Below are 21077 nucleotides of genomic sequence, written 5' to 3' on the forward strand. Positions count from 1 at the left end.
AAGAATTTGTTAGAGACTAGTGGGTAAAAATTAAAAAAAACTACCATAATTACTTCTGCATTTTTAGAAGTAATCTTTCTTAGTAGCTTTATAAATTTCAAGGTTTTTAGATATTTGAAATATCTTTCAATTTAATTTTCCCTGTTCATATTTGTTGTTAATTTTTTTGTACAGACTTGTTTTTAGATTAGATAAAGTATCGTTGAATTTTATAACTTGTACAGTTTGTTTTTTTTAATTTATTTCATATTTATTACTATTAATTATTGTACATTGTAGATCATAGAATAATAAATTTAATTCTTATCTTTGACACACAGTCAAGTATTTATTTTGGGATTTTCATATTTTAACCAATTTTTTCATTGAACAAATTCATTTGTGTTTTTTGCCTGTTTAAAAGTCTGGGCCTGGCACCAACCAACCCTCAATTCCATTTTCTTGTTTATGTAACACCATACATTAGGTGGTTTCAGAGCTTCAAAAAAATTACACGTTACAAAGTTGACACACTCTCAGGTCAAAGTTGACACATCCTAAAATCTAATATGATCGTATCACTGGGTATTTTCCTTTTTGTTTGATTCTCACAAAAGTTTGTGAGAATCAAACAAAACAAAGATAAAGAATTTAGACTTAAAGTGATCATAAATATTTCTCTTATGTTCATTTTTCCAGTATTTCTGTTTCATATGAAGGTGTGTCATGCTACTTTAAAGTTATCTACATGTAATGGCATCTACTCAATTCCCACAATGTCTTAATCAATACCTTACCTATTGCTACTATAGTTCTTTGAATAATATCGTTAAAAATACAAAAATCAGGTTTCATTTCTGTGAATAGTATTCCTCTAAAAATATTGCTACTCCTAAGGAAAATCATAATTCATATTAAAATTTACTAAATTACTTGTAATTTAGTAAATTTTAATATTTTTATATTTTAATAATTTTAATATTTTAATAATAATTTTAATTTTTGTACTAAACTACTTATAATTTGCTCAATTACTTATAATTTTTCACAGCTGCTATGCAAAAAACATTTTAATACACTAGTATCCAAAAAGATCCACAGTTACTAATTTACTCATGACACAATTAAAATTTTGAAAAATTTGAAAATAATAAAAACAGCATGCATTTTATGCTTTGACATTAGAATGGGCATTTCATATGGCAGTCCCTCTCTTTTATTACATGTAATTGCTAATCATTTCATCATCCATTCTGCTATTGTAAAATGGATTAGCAACTTCATTGCTTCACTCTTTCAGAATTAAACAGTGATTTTTCTTTCAAAGTTTTGTTTGAGTAATCACTGTTTGTTGCTTATTTCAACTACATTATTCCTGACCTTAAGTCTACTATTATCACTTATGTAAAATTCATGGTTGATTGAAGTTGGGGTTTTCTGACAAGAACCTAAGTAGGCCAAAAAATGCCAGATCTAGCAAGTTATGTTGTTATATGCCCGAGTCTTTTAACATGTAAAGCTAATTAGATCAAATTCCTAAGGGACTTTCCTTGGGAATTTGATCTATTAAGAAGACCAAAAACGTTCAAAAAATAAGCTTTTCTTGCACTGTAAAGTTAGTCTTACTGTAGTTATTAATAGTGCAGTTAGCAATAGTAGTCAAATTCCTATTTATTACAGATTTCAATCTTTTAAATGTCAAAAAACCAAACACAATTACATCAAGAAATAGGAAACAATAAAAAACTGGAAGTTTGTAATAAATTGATATCAATAACATCAAAAATCTATCAAATATCAAGAAATTTGATCAATCACTAACATTTTCTACCATTTTTAATGGTCATTTTCAGGTTGCAAATGTTTGAAATTAGAACCTAAAATGAAATAAGTAAAACGGCAAAACCATATTTGGGACAAGACTATGTCTCAAAGTCGGAATCACTTTGATGCTCAAGGCAGGTCTCGTTCTCATTCTCCTATCTTCTTTGATATCGCTGCTTTTGGGCACGATTGTTCAAACTTCGCCGGCCACAACCACAAGATCATTCACGATGCATCTTTGATGAAATTAACCTATCTAATTTCAAAATTTTTCTCTGTTGCGTGTCGGCCCGGGTCGAATTTTTGTCGATGCGTAACAAAAAGTTCCTGTTTTGAAAAAAATGATCGTGGCTATTGTATCGTCCGAAATTATTATTGTATTTTGCGCAAACAATATACACTTTAACCCGATTATAACATCGTCGAATGTAATGACGACCCTAATATAACGTCAAATTTTTATCGGTCCTACGATTTTACTATACAAGATATTGTTAAAAAAAACCCACTGGTAAAGACATAAAACTGTTTTAACATCATATTTGAAGCACTACCAAATTTACAAAATTAGATTACAAATTTTATTTAACGTAGAAGAAACTACATGTTTGGTCCTAAAGTCAGAGTTCACTTCTTAGAATGACTGCAGGTGGTACTCTTCCCTACCTGACTTCAGTGGGGTGAAGTGGCCATTTTGCCTGTTTGTAGAAGAGGGTCGCCATTTTGTATTTTATTTTGACTCGGTTCTCAGTCCCGACTACCTACGAGTCTGGATTTTTTATGCGCGAATGATTTGCGCACCTAATACTCTGTGTCAAATATCGACTCTTGACGTGTACTCCTTCATACCTCTATGCTGGTAAGAACATCGGGCAGTATGATTTTATTTCTTGTCAACAAATAATTTAAAGTTGATGGAATACAGATATAATTGGAATATATGCATGCCATCGATTATGTAATAGAAAAATAAATGATACAAAAATGAAAAGTGATGTAAATTTCTTTATGAGCTATCAAACAGAAATTTCCAAGCTAGTGATATGGAGTCCTTGCCTTATAGTTGATATACGTGTTCTGTCATATAACCAACTCAGAAAAAGTGCCTGAAATTTATACAACAGCTTGAACACAACATCCTTCCTTCTTTAGACAAAAAAAAGCCTGTAATAAACCAGGTATGTCAATAATGTTTTCATTGTTTGGAAACAGAAGCCAAATTTACATCAGTTTCTCATTCAGGCTAATGCAAACCACTTTGGCCAACTTTTTCATGCTCTTCCTTGAAGTTCTTGTAAACACTTTGCAACAACCATTTTCCCACTAATGGCAGAAAAATTCTGAATCTCAAATAATGCTCTCCAGGCCTGTGCCTGGGAGTTGACTTTATAGTTGACAGTTCTGAAATAATGTCATCCAGAATACCATCTCCCAAGGCCAGACACACAATAGGCATAATTGACAAATCAGAACACAACATGTAAATGGTTCCAGTGCACATGGCACTCCAAGTTTTAAATTAAGATAGCATTCCATCTTTAACATTGTTCTACATTCAAAAGGCAGCCATAACTTGATGTAGCTAAAGCCCACTGAAAAAGTCTGTTTTCATTAAGAACTATATATTATTTGCTAGAGTTTGGATTTGTAATATAGTTTTATTTATTTATCCAGTTATTTTGGGGTATATAACACAAGTAAAAAAATCCAAAAACCCAGCAAAAAAATATATTTTAGGTGTTAATCAATTAGAAAAATTCATTTACTGATTTCAAAAAAGAAAACTTTTGCTTATGTTAACCATAAGGTAACCAAATACTCCAAAAGCTTAATATATCATCAGTTTAACATATTTAATTAAAGCTCTTTACTGGTGTCAAATACAGGTTTTGAAGTATTTGTTTAATTTACAAGTCCAGGATTGTTCAGAATTTGGAATCTTAAGGTATGATAAGAATTTGAATGTTATAAAATATTAAACTGAATGTGATGTCAAATGGAAACTTCTTAAAATGTTAGACTGAAGAAACTCAAAAAGTGCCAAAAGGGATATCTCTAACTAAGAAAAATCCCTCACATTGGATTGCGGCTTCCTGAATAAAAAGTACTATGCAAGTTTTATTGACTATACAAGAAAAGTCAGGAGCAATACCGGTCAGAACTATAAGCAGAGTTATGCAACACACCAAAAAACAAGCAAAATCAAAAATCCTTTCTTTAAACATTTTCATCCACATACAACAAACATTGTCAGGTTTGATTATAAGAATATAGAATTAAAACACTAAGATGAAATCTGGAACAGAACATTTTAATTTAAAAAATAACTGTGAAGCTCAATAACACATCTGCATGACTATTAGAGTAAAGAGAAGAAAATGAAAGCATTATAAAAAAAAAGGAAGTTAGTGAAAAAGAAACAATTTGTTTACTGTACTCCCACAATCTAAGAATCAATGTGTTACAAAGTAGAATGCTCACATAAATTTGAAAATTATAAAATAAAAGGCATCAATTATATTAGTTGACAAAATCTTAAGCATTTCTTAAATTACCTGGATTATTGATCTGTCCAAGAAGTTTAACTGATCGAGCAGATACCACACCACCTATGTACTGAACAAATCCTATTGGAAATTGTTTCATTGTGATGAAAGGATATTCCTAAAAAACTTATTTAAAATTATTAAAAAATAATCATTTATAATATATTTATTTGAAAAAGTTTTTACTTATTTTATTACATAGTACAGTAGAGTCCCGAAAACTCGGCACTCGATAACCCGGCAGTCCGGATAACTCAACCACACCCTGGCAGGGCAAAAAAAAATCCTTAGTTAATTAATTTTCATTATAGACAGCTTTATGCCTCAAGGTATTTTTCTGAGATCTGTCTTATCGGGTAAATTACTGTACACTGTGCATTCATTACTTTTCATTTCATGTAGTAAAGGCTCTAGGCCTTCATAAAGTACATACTTTTCCTTTGTTTAAGGGTATTTGGGCAGTTTATTCTCTGTTGTATTCTCAAGCAAACAATATATACAAGTACAGTACAGTATTTTCTGAGGAAACACTCGTACTTATTCTTTTTTAACCCCATTCCCGATAACCCGGCATTTTCACAAACTCGGCCACCCTTCGGTCCACATTAGGCCGAGTTTTTGGGACTCTACTGTAATCACAAGGACTCCCTATTTATGAACTTTCAGACTTACAAATAGTTTGACCATATGTCTAAAATTTAAATTCAGTGTGGATTCTGAAGCTCTTTTGCCACTTGTGGTTTTGAAGTCAATCCTTGGCTAGTAATAAATAATAAATTTTTTAAAAATAATCAATATGTGCTTATTTCTATTTCATATTGTCATTTTTCATTTTTGCACGAATTCTGAGATTCCATTTCCACTCATGAGGTAATACTGAAGTTGGTAACATTGTTGTAATAGCATTTTTCAGTATTGTTTACAATTTTTATAAACTTTTAAGATCAGTGCTTTAAAATGTTTCCAAAACATAATGAATCTAGCAGTGGCAATAAATGCAAAAAAGCATTACTATTACTGTATCATGAAAACTAAAGTGGATACTATAAAACAAAGTGCATTAGGTGAAAAAACTGTAAATACAGCAAGTACATTTGGGATGAATTGTTTGACCAATGCAGTAATTTTAAAAAACAAGGAATGCATTTTGGAACGTGTTCAAAATTCTACACCAATGTATTTGATGATAATTAGTAAGAAAAGTGCAGTGATGGAAAATATGGAAAAATTATTGAGTTTGGATGGAAGATCAGCATCAACAGCACATGCCTATAATCCAAAATTTAATTCAGTAAAAGGCCATAAATCTGAAGATTCTGAAAAAAGCAAGGCGAGTGTTTTATAGAAGATACCTTTATGGCTAATCATGGTGGTTTTATAGTGTTAAAGCACATTCAAATCTGCAAAATGTAAATGAGCTGGGAGGCTGCAAGTGAAAACATGACTGTGGCGGTGGCAGCAGCAGCAGAATTTCCTTCAGAATTGCCCACAATTATTGAGAATAAAGTCTACCGTCTAGAAAAAGTATTCAATGTTGATGAAACCAGCCTGTACTGAAAAAAAATGTCAATATGTACTGTACATACATTGCAAAAGAGAAGAAATCAATGCATAGGTTCAAAGTCTCAAAACAGAATCACACTTCTTCTAATTAGGTGGAAATGTTGCTGGCTACTATATATTAAACCAATTCAGGAAGTTTTGTAAATATTAGTTATCCACCAACTAATGCCGAATATTATCGGGCTAGAAATGGCTATAATAATAATAATTTATAAGACAATTTGGTTCTAGATTTCAAATCTTCAATTTGATTAGGCGTTAGGTGCCATATCTTGCTAAATTTAATAATTATAATTTTAATTAAATAATTTTAAATAATTTAGAACTATCTGAAAGAAAAAAAAATCGGCCTGGAGCGGGACTCTAACCCGCAACTCCTGCTCACCATGCAGATGCATTGCCAATTATGCTACCTGGATGGTCGTACGTAAGCTTATATATACTGGAAGAAGAGATCGGACTGGAGTTCCAGGTAGTGTAATTGGCAATACATCTGCACAGTTTGGTTTGGTTTTGGTTTTTTGGCACAAGAGCCATATAAGCTAAGCTGCATCAAGGCAAATGGTAGAAAATGTTTAAACCTGACAAACAATAAACATATGACAAAATTAAATAAATAAATAAACAACAATATAAATAAGCAAAACAAAGTAGGTAAAACTGTAAAATAAATAAATAAATAATCAAATCTCTTTATACATATTAATGACTTTTTAAAAGTCCAGTATATTTTCAAGATTTGGCCTTTTGCCTTGCCACTATCAGACTTGAATTTCCAAAATACTGTCTATGCCTCGTCTCAAAGGCAAAGCATTCATAGAGTATGTGTTTTACACTTAGAAAGCAGTTGCAATACTCACATACAGGCTGGTCCTCACCCTTCAGAAGGTATTGATGAGTCAGTCGAGTATGTCTAATTCTCAAACGAGTAAGAATAACATCAGATCTCCTATCATACTGTTTATTATGTGTCCAATTTTCTATCACAGGTTTGATCTCGTGTAGTTTATTGTGGATTTGTGTGTTCCAGACATTTTGCTATCTCTCTGCTAGTCATTTTTTAACAACTAGCTTCAAATCACCTCCTTCAATATGCATTGTATGCTGTGAAGGACTAGCTGCCCTTGCAGCTGCATCAGCTTGTTCATTCCCTCTTATACTAACGTGGTCTGGGACCCAAAAAAATTTTACAAAGAAATTACTCGCACAAAGATGGCACAGCAATTTATGGATTTTAATCACTATAGAGTGAGAACTAGGTTCAGACGAGATCAAAGCCTGAAGTGCACTAACTAAGTCAGTGTAAATCACACAGCAACAATGATTTCTAATTACATACTTTAAGGCTAGGTAAATAGCCTGCAGCTCTGCAGTAAAGATAGATGAATTCGGTGCAATTTGTTATGCCACAATTCCATCCTGGCAGCCAAAGACTGAGCCAACGTAATCATCTGATTTAGATCCATCAGTGTATAAAGAAATTAAATTCCTGTTACGATGTTGAATTTCTGCAAAGTGCTGTCTATACATGTAGTCTGGGGTGGATTCCTTAGGAAATTGCTTTAAGCTAAAATCGACATTTATCACAGGAGTTGACCAAGGTGATATACTATCAACCATGGCCTGTGAAATGTTGCTTGTGTCCAGGTCAATCAATTGTGCTTGTGTCCAGGTCAATTATCCATTCTAGGGCGAGCTGCAAATAATCTTACCAGCTGAGTATCTGATATTGTATAATCAACTGAAGATTTAATCTCGGATTTCTTCTTAATACAGGTATACCTCGCCTTACGTCGGTAATTGGTTCCAGAAGAACGACTTAAGTCGAAAAATGACGCAAGTCGAATTTACTTGTCTCCAAATCTACTTGTCACTAGGCTAAACCATAAATTGCCAATTCCGGTTCTGTATTTTATTTATTAATGCATTTTTAATAATGTATGGTTAATAAGGATCTATTTTAAGCTTACAAACAAATTTTAGTTTTTGATATAGTACAGAAAAAAGTAATCTAAATTTACGAATGCATGTACTGTAAATACAGTATATACTTGTAAATGTATATATTTTAATATGATTTTATGTGCTTTAAACGCTTTTCTAGTGATATTACGACTTCAATATTTGTGGCGGACAGACAAAGTCGAATAAAATGACTTAAACTTGATTTTTATTTTTCTATATACTTTTTTGATAAACGACGTATAATCGGGAACGACGTAACTCGAAACGACGTAAGTCGAGGTATACCTGTATAATAAAACAGAAACAACTGTTCCCTCCTGAGGGATAGTGGAGGCTCATAAGCATCCACGTACAGGCTTTGCACAGGAGAGGTTCGAAAAGCACCAGTGCACAAACGCAATGCTTGATGATAGATTGGATCCAGCATCCAAAGAGTAGATTCTCACGCAGAGCCATACACAACACATCCGTAATCCAACTTAGAGCAGACAAAGGGCCCTATAAATCCTGAGCATAGAACATTTGTCTGCTCCCCAGGATAAGCAGCACAGTACCTTTTTAAAAGGTTCAAAGATTTTGAACATCTACTCTTCAAGTTGCACAAATGTTGTAAGAAAGTCAGTTTTTGGTCAAATATAACACCTAAAAACTTAGCCTCCTTGACCATTGGGATTTTATCCCCATTTAGGTAAATTTCCTGATCCAGGTGCAAACCATGCCTTTGGCAAAAGTGGATGCACAAGGTCTTCTCTGTGTTAAAAGTAAAACAATTGGTCTTGGACCAATTGTCTATGCGATTTAGGGAGGTTTGCAGTTGTCTCTCAATGAAACTCATGTTACTAGACTGGCAGGAGATCTGAAAGTCATCCATGTACAAAGAGTGTTTTACACTGGGAGGAAGACACTTAGCTATGCTGTTAATTTTAATTAGGTACAGAGTCACACTCAAAATACAACCTTGAGGAACACCTTCTTCTTGTGTGAAGAGCCTAGATAAAGTGTTGCCCATCCTGACTTGAAATCTTCGATTCTGTAAAAAGTTTTTTATAAAAATTGGCAAATTACCCCACAATCCGAATTAGTGCAGATCATGGAGTATCCCGTATCGCCAACAGCGATCATAGGCCTTCTCTATATCGAAAAACACAGACACTAAGTGCTGTCATCTAACAAACGCTTCACATATAGAAGTTTCAAGGTTTACTAAGTTGTCCATGGTACTTCTGTTACTATGAAAACCACTCTGGTATGGTGAAAAGTATTCCTTTTTCTCTAAGAGATATATCAGACGTCTGTTTACCATTCTCTCGAAGAGTTTACACAGGCAACTTGTAAGAGAGATTAGTCTGTAATTAGAGAAATTCTTGCAGTCTTTACTATGTTTTGGAATGGGGATAACAATTGATAGTCTCCACGAGTCAGGAAAAGTATGTTCTGTCCCTACTCTGTTAATCAGATTCAGGAGATTACAATAGGAATTGTTCGACAGATTTTTAACCATGCTGTAGTGGATTTTATCCGGTCCTACAGCAGTATTCCCTGAGCAAGAAATCACTGTTTGTAATTCGATTCTGGTAAATGGCACATTATAATTCCTCATTAGATGAGGAATGAAAATTTAAATTTTGCTTTTCTCTTTGGGCTTTATAAGCTTGAAAATTCCTTGGATACATAAAAGGATATTGATGGATGAAAAGGAAAAAGTTTCACCCAACATAACAGCAATACCCTGTATATCGCTGATTATTGTGCCATTATAGTCCAACATGGATAGAGAGTAAGAAGCATATTTCCCATTGATTTTATGGATTTTATCCCAGACTGTTTTTGAGCTGGTGGAAGATGTTATGCTAGAAACATACTTCCTCCAAGAATCCCTTTGGCTTTGCCTTCTTATTCTTCTGGCATTTGCCTTTGCTTTTTGAAAAGCAATCAAATTGTTAGCAGTGAGGTATCTTCTGAAAATCCCCATGCTTTCTTTTGTGCTTTAAATGCTGCCTCACAATTCTAATCCCACCATGGTTTTGGATGCTTTGGATATCTGGTTGATGTTTTTCCCATTGTTTTTTCAGCTGCCTGAATAATATCGGAAGTGACAACTTCAACTGAATCATTGATATCAGCAGTATTGACCATTTCCTCAGTAATCTCAGCCAAAGAGGAGAATGCAGGCCAATCTGCCGTTTCAAGTTTCCAATGTGGTGAACGGGTTGTTTCACAGCTTTCTCTGCCTTGATATTTTAGAAATATTGGGAAGTGGTCACTAGAGAGTGGATTAGATCCAACCTCCCATGAAAATGCTGAAAATAGGTTTGGACTTGCTAAAGATAGATCAGATAGATCAATGGCAGTGAATGTTCTTGTTGGGGCATGAAAGTATGTCACTTCTCCAGTATTAAATAAACACAGTTGGTGATTACCTATAAATCTCTCAATGGCTCTGCCTTGACAGTTGATGGAGGGACTGCCCCCACATAGGATTGTGACCATTGAAATCACAGTAACAGGAATTGAGTTGGCAGCTGTTCAACTGATACATCCAATTCATCCTCATTGACTCTGACATCTGGTGGAAAGTATATAGAACAAACTGTGACAATTACACCAATTGAAATTCTGACTGCAACAGCTTGCAGCTCTGTTGTTATTTGTACTGACAGGAATGGGATGCGATTGGAAACCAGAATAGCCAAACCACCACTGGCACAGTTGTGGCTATCATCATCCTTGTGATAAAGTCTGAATCTTTTTAAAGTAATTCTCTCTCCAGGTTTCAGATGAGTCTCCTAAAGTGCCACACAGAGAGATGAGGTAGATGATGTCAAGTGTTTAATGTCAGAGAAGTTGTTGCAGAAACCACAACAGTTCCATTGGATTATTTTATAATCCATTGTGTGTTTGAGGCAGAATTCTTTGCGAGGATATCCCTCTTTAATTTAACAAGGGGGTTTTTCTTTTGGAGGTGACGTTGGTTTTGTCACCTCCATATTACACTCTTCGTCAAATATGTCAGAAAACTCACTCATACATTGAGCTTCTGATTTTTTTGAGATTTTAGAGAGCCTGCTTTCACTTTTTGTTCGTTAAGTGGATTCTTACTGGCTTTTTTAGAGCCCACATTTCTAGTTGTTACACCCCTGTTTTAGTTACAGAGGTCTTTGTGTTTTCCTTTTCTTCTGATTGTGTAGATGGGATGAATAAACATTTTGCATGGCAGGTAAGGGATTCACTTGGGGATACAGAAATGTCTGTTTGAACCCCACGTCTTAGTAGATTTCAACACGACAGCAAATGTCTTTTGCTGCAATGGTGCACTTGGAGTGACCATGCGACAGGCCTCTGGATAGGGTATGTTTTTCACAGTTTTTACCCATTGAATCTCTTTTTCTATTTGCCATGCAGGGCATTTTTGAGAGTAGGCAGGATGGGCATCTTTGCAGTTTACACAGCGTGGAGTACCGGTACACTCAGTACTCTGGTGGCCTTCAATTCCACACTGTGCACATAAGCTTTTGCTTCAGCAGGACGTCTGGGAATGTCCAAATTGCTGGCATTTGAAGCAGCACAGTGGATTTGGAATATACAGACAAACTGGGCAGCGCAGATATCCTTCTGTAACAAAGGATGGTAATGTCGGGTTGTCGAACGTGACAATTAGATGTTTTGTAGGTATATCAACTTTCTGTCTTGACAGATCGAAATGCGTCAAACAGAAGTGATACCCTGGTCCAACAGGCTGATCTGAATGTCTGATTCATCTTCAGACATCAAATCAAACTCAGATATCACACCACGTGATGAGTTCAAACTTCTGTGTGGTGTGACTGATATTCCCATGTCTCCAAGAGTCTTCATTGTCAAAAGCTTTGTTGTTTGTTGAGGAGAGGCTGTTTCCACTAGTAGTTCCCCTGACCTCAATTTTTTTATTTTTTTTTAGGTGCCCAATGATTCAAATAACTTTTGAATCAAAAAAGAAGAACACTTAGCGAGGGGTTTTTCTCCAGTTGCGTGCACTGTTAAGTAAGCAGGTTGACTGGAGATCTTTTGTCTTTGATATTGTTGATGAATCAGGATGTTTTGAATTTTTCAAATCCATGATTAAAATTTATATTATTCGGCTCCCAGTAACCCCACCCACCATGGGGTCCAACGAGGGGATGCCGTCACATGGGAAACTCCCGTAGACCGTCACACCAGGGTTTCCCAGGAGCTATACCCTCACAATGCAGTCAAGAAGAGCACATCTGGACTGACATGACAAAACTGTCAACCATGGACGTGTCCGCCCAGTCTGCATCGATCAAATGACTCCAGGCCGAGGTCAAGAATGACTCAACGACCAGCCAACTGACTCAAAAAGAGCCTGATTTGAGCCTCCCGTTTATCCAAAGCAGGGGCAAAAACAGTGTGTTGGGGATGTTATGTTGCCCCTCAACTACCGGGATCCCCCTTTCCAGCATACGGGACACCATGCAACACAAACACATGGGTGGGCATTCAGATTCCAGGGATGGTAAAGACAAATTACTAAACCATCTCTGGGAGGTCCCCTCACCACAGACAGGAACACACATCAAAGAGACATCTGCTCGGTGAGCAGGAGTTGCGAGAGAAGAACCGCTCCAGGCCGATTCTTTTCTTCCAGTAGTTCTAAATTATTTAAAATTATTTAATTAAACTTATAATTATTAAATTTAGCAAAAAATAGTGCCTAACACCAAACTCTAGTACCAAATTATCTTATAAATTATTATTAGTTTAGCCAGTTCTAGCCCGATAATTCAGCTTTGGTTGGTATATTGCTTTAATGTATAACGGGTTAGTCGATGAAGTTTGTTTATCATTATTTCCAAATTATAGCCCGATTATTTACAGCAGTTATGGATGTCTATTATTTATTATTCTAAATTAATGCTAATTTAATAATTAGGTGTAAAGCAATTTGGCTAGAGATGGGCAATTAGGCTGTTATCTNCCACTTACTGTACAGATGCATTGCCAGTTTGCTACCTGGACCTCCATCTGATCTTCACTTCCAGAACTATAATAATTTAGATATAACCATATTGGTCACTCAGAATTTTTTTCCAGAATATTAATTTAAATTTATTCTAAATATTTTCTATATATATAAAAATCTATATATTATTCTAAATATTCTATATTCTATATAGCTACCTACATATTCCATATAAAATTATTTCAAATTATTAAATTTATCATGAGATGGCATCCTAATTGCCTATTTCTAACAAAATTGCTTTCTACTAATTATTAAGTTTGCCTTTAACACAGCCCAATAAATAATCGGGCAGATTGTTTGGCAATACTAATTGAAATCAGGTTGTTGTATATGTTGTTCATTTAAGTAATTAAAATTTAATTTTAATTTCTAGAATGGCAGCACTATCTAACTTTACACCAACTAACTTAATAATCCAAGCCAAACAATTGCCAGATTACATCAGACTATATTAGTGTAATACTGCTATTAATAATGAAATACTAAGTAATTTGGGCTAGAGTGGATTCTTACTGGCTTTTTTAGAGCCCACATTTCTAGTTGTTACACCCCTGTTTTAGTTACAGAGGTCTTTGTGTTTTCCTTTTCTTCTGATTGTGTAGATGGGATGAATAAACATTTTGCATGGCAGGTAAGGGATTCACTTGGGGATACAGAAATGTCTGTTTGAACCCCACGTCTTAGTAGATTTCAACACGACAGCAAATGTCTTTTGCTGCAATGGTGCACTTGGAGTGACCATGCGACAGGCCTCTGGATAGGGTATGTTTTTCACAGTTTTTACCCATTGAATCTCTTTTTCTATTTGCCATGCAGGGCATTTTTGAGAGTAGGCAGGATGGGCANAAATAAGCAATTACCTATAACCAGCATTAATTCTCTTATAAACAAACATTATAGTTGCCAAGAGAGTGGACAAATCCAGAAGCATAGTAATAATGAAAAGGGACACATATAGAAACGGCTTACGTGAATACATATACAACACTGAATGCACTAAGGCCCCCTGCAGATATTTGGAGAAGATTCAAGCTAGGGTAAAGCATATAGCTAATTCCCATTAGCTGGAATACTCAAAGTAACTAGGGCTACAGTCTCAGCACCAATTTCTCCATCCTTGTTTGCTTTTGCCAAACTCCATAAACCAGTAAACAACTACACCCGGTTATCAACAAATTGAGATCTCCATCTATTCTTATGGAGCGTATGCTCAATTCTTTTATAAGCAGCAACATGGAAGAATATCCGTACACTGTGTCCAATCTGGTGGAGTTGATTCACAGATTGAACACCATTGGCAACTTGGAGGGCATCTACTTTATAGTATGTGATATTGAGTCCATGTTCCCTTCCATTCGTATTGAACCATGTTTTTGTGAATTACAGGACTTCCTCATTCGTAACATCAATGACTCTTCCAGACATATTTCCAACATTTTAGAGTTGGTACATCTTATATGTCACTCGGCCTTTTTCATATTTGAAAGAGATACTTTCCTTCAAAGTAGAGGGGTACCCATGGGTAGTCCCATCTCAGGAACGCTTTGTGAGTTGGTGATCAGACAACTCAAGTGGCGTGTCTTACCTGGCGTAAGTGATGACATTAAGTTGTATGCTAGATATATAGATGATGTGTTGATTATTTGGAGAAGAACACCAAACTTAGAAGTGTTCATTGAGACTTTCAATGATAACTGGCCTCTCGTTGTGGGCGGAACAACAAAGCTCCACCAACGTACACTTTCTTGATATAGACATCACGTTACAACACAGCCGATTAAGAACTAAGGTATTCCGTAAGACCTCGTATGCTCTGCTTTTCATCCATGCAAAATCTCACAATCCTTTTGGTTACAAGATCTCTGCTTTTAAGGCCCTAGTAAGAAGGGCTTACACCCATTGTTCGAATGCAGAAGATAGGAGAATGGAACTGGAGTATATTTCAAGTGTAGCTAGCAGCATGGTTACCCTGCACATCTAATTAATGATCTGGTTGCCCATCAGGAACAACCAGCGGAAACAGCACTTACGGGAGACAAGTCCTTTTTTCACCTATTACTTACAGCAAGATCCTTACCAACACCTACAAACAAATAGCCCTCTTTAAGAGTAATAGGATTGCATACAAAAGATCTCCAATGGTTTTCTCTTGTTTAAGAAACAATAAGGACCATTTGGATCAAAATAATATCCCAGGTGTATATTCTATCCCTATTTATGATCATACTAGAGAATATGTTGTCCTGGAGAATATGTTGGTGCTACCGCACGTTGTCTTAAAACAAGGATTAAGGAACATAAATACGCCATTCACAAAGGTCTTTCCACTATGGCATTGGCTTCTTATGCCATTGATAATGACGTCATGGTAGACTTTGATAATGCATGATTACTACAACAATGCGAGGACCAGACCAGCCTAAAATATCTCAAACAGCTGGGAGGTATTTAAAGCATTCAAGAGGGAACAGCCATCAATTTTAAAAAATGGACTCAGTGGTGGCTGCGTGGAGGGCATATTTTGATGTAAAATAGATCGTCATCAAGTTTATCTTTATAATTTATATAAACATCGAATTTTTAAAATAGGAAGCCAGTTTGAAAAACTCATTTTTTTAAAGAGCTACATTGAGCATGTGCATATCTTCAAGATGTGCAATTTTTGAATTTTTGGAAGATATGTTCTTTTTAGCGATGTGCCAGATATCTGACGGAAAAAAAATCTGTATCCTTACTTTTTAGCAGATCTTTAACAGATCTTTTTATCTTAATGAATTTCATTACTTATATAAAATTTTAAAGATAGGTAGCAATAAAATACTAATAACTTCAATTCATATCAATTTTTATTTCTTAAAATCACATATTTGGCACATTCATATTGCAAATATTTTATCATCTTTATCAATTTTATCATATTGCAAAAATTTTATCATGCAAAATTCATTTACTATCGTAAAATATTTCCATATTACACTGCTAAACTTTTTTGTCAACATTGTTTTTATTTTAATTTAACTCAACACTCTCCAAAAACACAAACGCAATCTATGCTATCCCATGTCACACTAAATTATAAACAAAAACACATGCAGTGCAAGTCAAAACATGTCACATTACTAATGCAAAGCGTCAACTATCGGTCCAAGGTCACACGCACCGGCACCGACTGAGTACGAAACTTGAGATCCGTATCCGTATCTGTGGACCTAGACACTAATGATTCGTATCCGTGGATATACAGTGGTGCCTCATATAACGTACTCCTCAAATAACAAACGCTGCAAACAACAGACTTTCTGTTCGGCTGTTACGTGACTCGAGCAACGGACTGGCTGCGAACAACGTACTTTCCATTCAGCAGTTACATGAGGTGAACAACGATCTTTCTGCAAACAAGTGTGAATGATGTTTCCACTTTTTTGCCATTGACAATAACAATCTGCTATTTTTATAATATATTAGTATTATTAAAATATATTATTAACCTTTAGAGGACCAGGGGTCACGACTGGTCGTTACCCCCCCTTTTTCATAAAGACGACAAGGTATCGATTAATCGTTACCCTAATAAAAATCGGTTCTAATGAAAATTTTTGGCAACAGATGCCACCACTTGACGGTAATGTGTTGTCTACCATCTGTTTCACATATTTGTGTCCAGGTGGTGTTTTGTCGACTGAAAAATTTTTATTTAGCGATTTTTTTTTTAATTTAAATATTTTTTCATTTATTTTATAGCATATTTACGTAATAATATTACTAAAATACGTTTATTCATGCTATAATAAGTTTATTTAGTTATAATAAATCAATGTATGATAAATATTTAAATTGTGACCTTCTATTTTGATATTTATAAATTTTTTTAATTTTTTATTTTTTAATTAAATTAAAAATATTAGCCCATCGTAAATGTATTACTAGTGGTCTATATATTTATCACAATAATTTATATTATTGTTCAAAATAAAATGAATAAAGAATATTAGTTCGTAATACGCATCGATAGCAAAACAAAGGTTAGATTCCAAACAAAGGATATATTATAATCTGTGATAATTTTAAAACTAATAATCGTACATTCATAAATGTTATATCGAATTGTACAGAACGATATTTCAAGTCGTTCTGGCTTGGTGCCAAGAACAAACTACTTAACTGGAGTATGTGAATTTTACAAAAATGTTGCAAATTTTCACAGACAGATGTCAGGTCTGAAATATTTTAATTTTTTTTTTATTGAAGTTTATATTTAAATGTATTTAAAAATATCGGATTTATAACTACAGATATTAATAAATGTAACGTAATTTTTGTCATATGAATATAATGATAAATTGATTTTTGGTGAATTTTTAAAGTAATAAAACATGTCTGACCTTGTTTGACCTATATTGCCCTTTGTCGTTTTAAACAATGAACGTAAACAGGGGGGCGGGGCAAGCTAGTCCTCTAAAGGTTAATATATCTGAAGTACAGAGCTCCCATTGGGATTTGGCTTGCTCCCTTGTTTATTACGTACATCACCTCAGTGCAGGGTATTTACATTTATTCAAGTGTTGTGCAAGCATATTCTAAAAACACAGAAAGGTGATTTCAATTGAAACAAAACAAGACATCATCAGAAGGAGTGAAAGCTGACAAAAACTTCCTTGTCAAATGGGGAGAGGTTCAAGAGTTTACCAACACTCATTATCCAAACAGAGCTGAGGCCAACAGGATCAATGATCTCTACAATGACACCCTTGCCCGTCATTTCCGACAGGTGTTGAAGAAGAGAGAAATAGACCACCTTGGACATGTTTTTCAAGAAGCAAGCTGCCAAAAAACAAAGGATGGAACAAGAGGAGATGACTCTGCAAGCTCCATAGCCTCTCCTGATTCTGACTCCAATTAAAAACAATAAAAAGAGACCTGACCTGCTGCAATGTGTAAAAAGTCTATCTGTATGAATGTGTAAAGAAAGTGTTCCTCCACCTCCTCCTCACAATATCTCACTACTCGGCATAATTGGTGACTGCTCCATTTTCATTTTTTTATGTAACAGTACAGTTATTTTATGCTGCAGAACGAATTATATGTTTTAACATGTATTTCTATGGTAAAATGTGTTTCGTGTAACGGACTTTTCACTTAACAGATGTGCACATGGAACGGATTAAGTATGTTATACGAGGCACCACTGTACATTTTTAATGATCCGGCACATAACTAGTTCTTTTACAAACATAGAAATCTGATGATGACCTTTAAAGATGGAAGAAAACGTTCATTTATAAGAGAATTAATGCTGGTTATAAATAATTGCTTATTTATTAGTTGAATTCTACACCAGTAATATCATGAGGATTATATTTAATTAATTTTTTATAAATCAGCAATGTTTAAAAGAAACATTTTATAAATATAGTTAAAAATTACTTTCTAATACTTACCATCATACCAAGACTGTCTTGTGACAAAGGAGGCCGTGGAACTTGGGATCTAATTCCAGCACTTCCACTTCCACTACTTCCAGCCAAACTATTTGCTAAATAAAAAAATTATGTTATGTATCTAGTGTATACATTCACAACAGAATTTAAAAAATTATATATGGAAATTTGGAAAAAATCAATTATCAAAAAAATTGAGAAATTTTTTGATTATTATTTGACAAATTGGAATCTACAATAAAACAGATTGTTCCAAATAATATCATAATTCCATAAAACTTATAAGATTCCAAATATTTATTTAAACAAAATATTTTATAAAAAATTTTTTTGTCCACTAAAACCTAACAAATTAACAAAATTCCGCATTTGCCCTTCACTGGCTAACAGGGAATGTCTGCCCCTGAAAGGAAGATGTTCCTGTGAGATAAATTTTCCATTACTTTCTTTTTTTTACAAAGAGGAGAAAGTCAAATTTTAGTTGAAAAATAATCAAATCATTTGGTAAGATCACAAATTTTTGGTAGTCGATCTTCCAGTCTAACTTTGGTTTCTAAGTTTCACTAATCTTCAGTTACAATGAAATGGAAAAATATAAGAACATGAATACAAAATTTACAGAACACAAATACAATTGTAAAAAAATAACAATTTGAATACAAGGACATTATTTTAAACAAATAAATAAATAACAGCAATTGCAGGTAAAATTAATAAAATAAAGAAATAAATAAATAAATAATAAAATATAAAAATAAATGAATAATTATCCTTTAATAAAATCAAATTTCATAAACAGATTGCCATGCCGTAGACAAGTTGTCTGCATCTCTATGGTTAATGGACCTGGAATTTTTATGAGACTTATAAATTTCAAATTTTTCTAGATAGCCCATAGTGTGTATATTAGATGTGGGTCTGATGATGGTTGCTTGCTCCCAGTTTACTTGTATGTCTTCGTGTTGTGAGTAAGCTGCCATTGTTCATGTTATTGAGATTTTTTCAATTGCATACTTATGCCCCTTGAGTCGCTGCTGTAAATTACACCCAGTGGCACCTACATAGACCAGTTTTGATTTGAAGCATTGGTCGTTTATCAAGATGGAGTAAATCCCTGTGGAAGAATTATGGTTATATGGTTTCTTATCATTCCTTAGAATTTTGAAGATTGTTGGGTTGCATCAATATACTACCAAAACATTATTAGCCCTGGCCATTTTGTTATGTATCTTACTTAATGATGGGATATAATTTAAGACAACCCTTTGTTTCTGGTTCACTGATTCATGTTGACATTTTGATGCTTGAAAGGTCACAATCAATTTTTGTATTACAGTAGAACCTCGAAAACTCAGCCTAATGTGGACCGAAGGGTGGCAGAGTTTGTGAAAATGCTGGGTTATCGGGAATGGGGTTAAAAAATAATAAGTACGAGTGTTTCCTCAGAAAATACTGTACTGTACTTGTATGTATTGCTTACTTGAGAATATAACAGAGAATAAACTGCCTAAATACCCTTAAACAAAGGAAAAGTACGTCCTTTATGAAGGCATAGAGCCTTTACTACATGAAAATGAAAATTAATGCATACACTGTGTACAGTAATTTACCTGATAAGACAGACCTCAGAAAAATACTTTATGAGAGCTTTTATACTTTTATAAAGCTGTCTATAATGAAAATTAATTAACTAAGGATTTTTTTGCCCTGCCAGGGTGTGGCCGAGTTATCCGGAGTGCCGGGTTATCGAGAGCCGAGTTTTCGAGGTTCTACTGTATTTTTATTGGATAACCCTGTTGCTCTGCAATTTTTAAGAAGTAATTCAGCTCCATTATGGTGTCTTGGATGTTGGTACAATGGGTGTTGGTATAAATCCCCTTCTTATCAAGAATCTAAAGGCTTCGAACTTGATGTGCCAGGAATCAACCTAGTTGTACGGGATTAAAACAGGCTGAAAACTGTTTCCTATATACCTCCACAATAATTTAGACATCAGATTGCTGTCTGATCTTCTTGAAAATACAACTTAATCACTGATTATAGGTGACCATTTCAAAGGGCTTGGTGCAGGAGATCTCCAACTGTCTTTTCATTACTTAGAAACAACAAGGACCTTCCTGATGAAAAGTCTCTGCTGGGAGTGTACACAATTCCTTTGTAAGACCATAGGGTTGATCAACATTATGAATATATAGGTGTTACCTTTAGATCTCTTAAGACAAGGCTTAAGGAACACCAGGACTCAATTACTAGAAAAACAGGAGGTACAGCCTTGGCTGCCTATGCATTGGACAAAGACGTAGAGGTTTGTTTTCATTCAGCTCACCTTCTGCATCAAAACGCATTACCATCACATCTAAAATATCTTGAGATTATTAAGGTATACAAGGTCTGTTCAAAAAGTATCAGACTTTTTTTTTCCGCGTAAACCAATGATGCGCGAGAGGCCTCCTTCGGTGGAGTTGTGGAGGGGACAGTCATGCACAGCCCTGAATTTTTTCCCGCTTGCAGGAAGCGTCAGTCGTTGGCAATCGGCCTATGAGTGAGGTCATGTAGTGCGCTCTCGTCGGATTCCACTAAGCTGGAAAATGACTGAACAGTGTGAGCAGCGATATTACATCAAATTTTGCCAAAAACCTTGGCGATATCCAAGCATAAACCATTCACAAGATTCAGCAGGCTTTTGGGGACGATCCTCGAGGCCAAAAAAAGCGCGGCAGCTCCGCAGCAATATCAAAG

General features: G+C 34.6%; 1 protein-coding gene across 6 annotated transcripts in view; it reads right to left on the reverse strand.

Moving 5' to 3' along the window:
* The window catches only part of LOC111638452 (C2 domain-containing protein 5-like), a 112125-nt gene that overhangs the window by 12379 nt on the left and 78669 nt on the right, over window positions 1–21077 (reverse strand). For all 6 annotated transcript variants that reach the window (XM_023384172.1, XM_023384169.1, XM_023384173.1 and 3 more), the window contains 2 exons: window positions 18339–18433; window positions 4359–4467 (listed from right to left, as the gene is read on the reverse strand). In XM_023384172.1, coding sequence (XP_023239940.1) covers window positions 4359–4467; window positions 18339–18433 — 204 coding nt within the window. The remainder of the gene's footprint in view (window positions 1–4358; window positions 4468–18338; window positions 18434–21077) is intronic.

Source organism: Centruroides sculpturatus, unplaced genomic scaffold, assembly GCF_000671375.1.
Source record: "Centruroides sculpturatus isolate CEXI.00-Female unplaced genomic scaffold, Cexi_2.0 scaffold1252, whole genome shotgun sequence".
In the NCBI taxonomy this organism is placed as follows: domain Eukaryota; kingdom Metazoa; phylum Arthropoda; class Arachnida; order Scorpiones; family Buthidae; genus Centruroides; species Centruroides sculpturatus.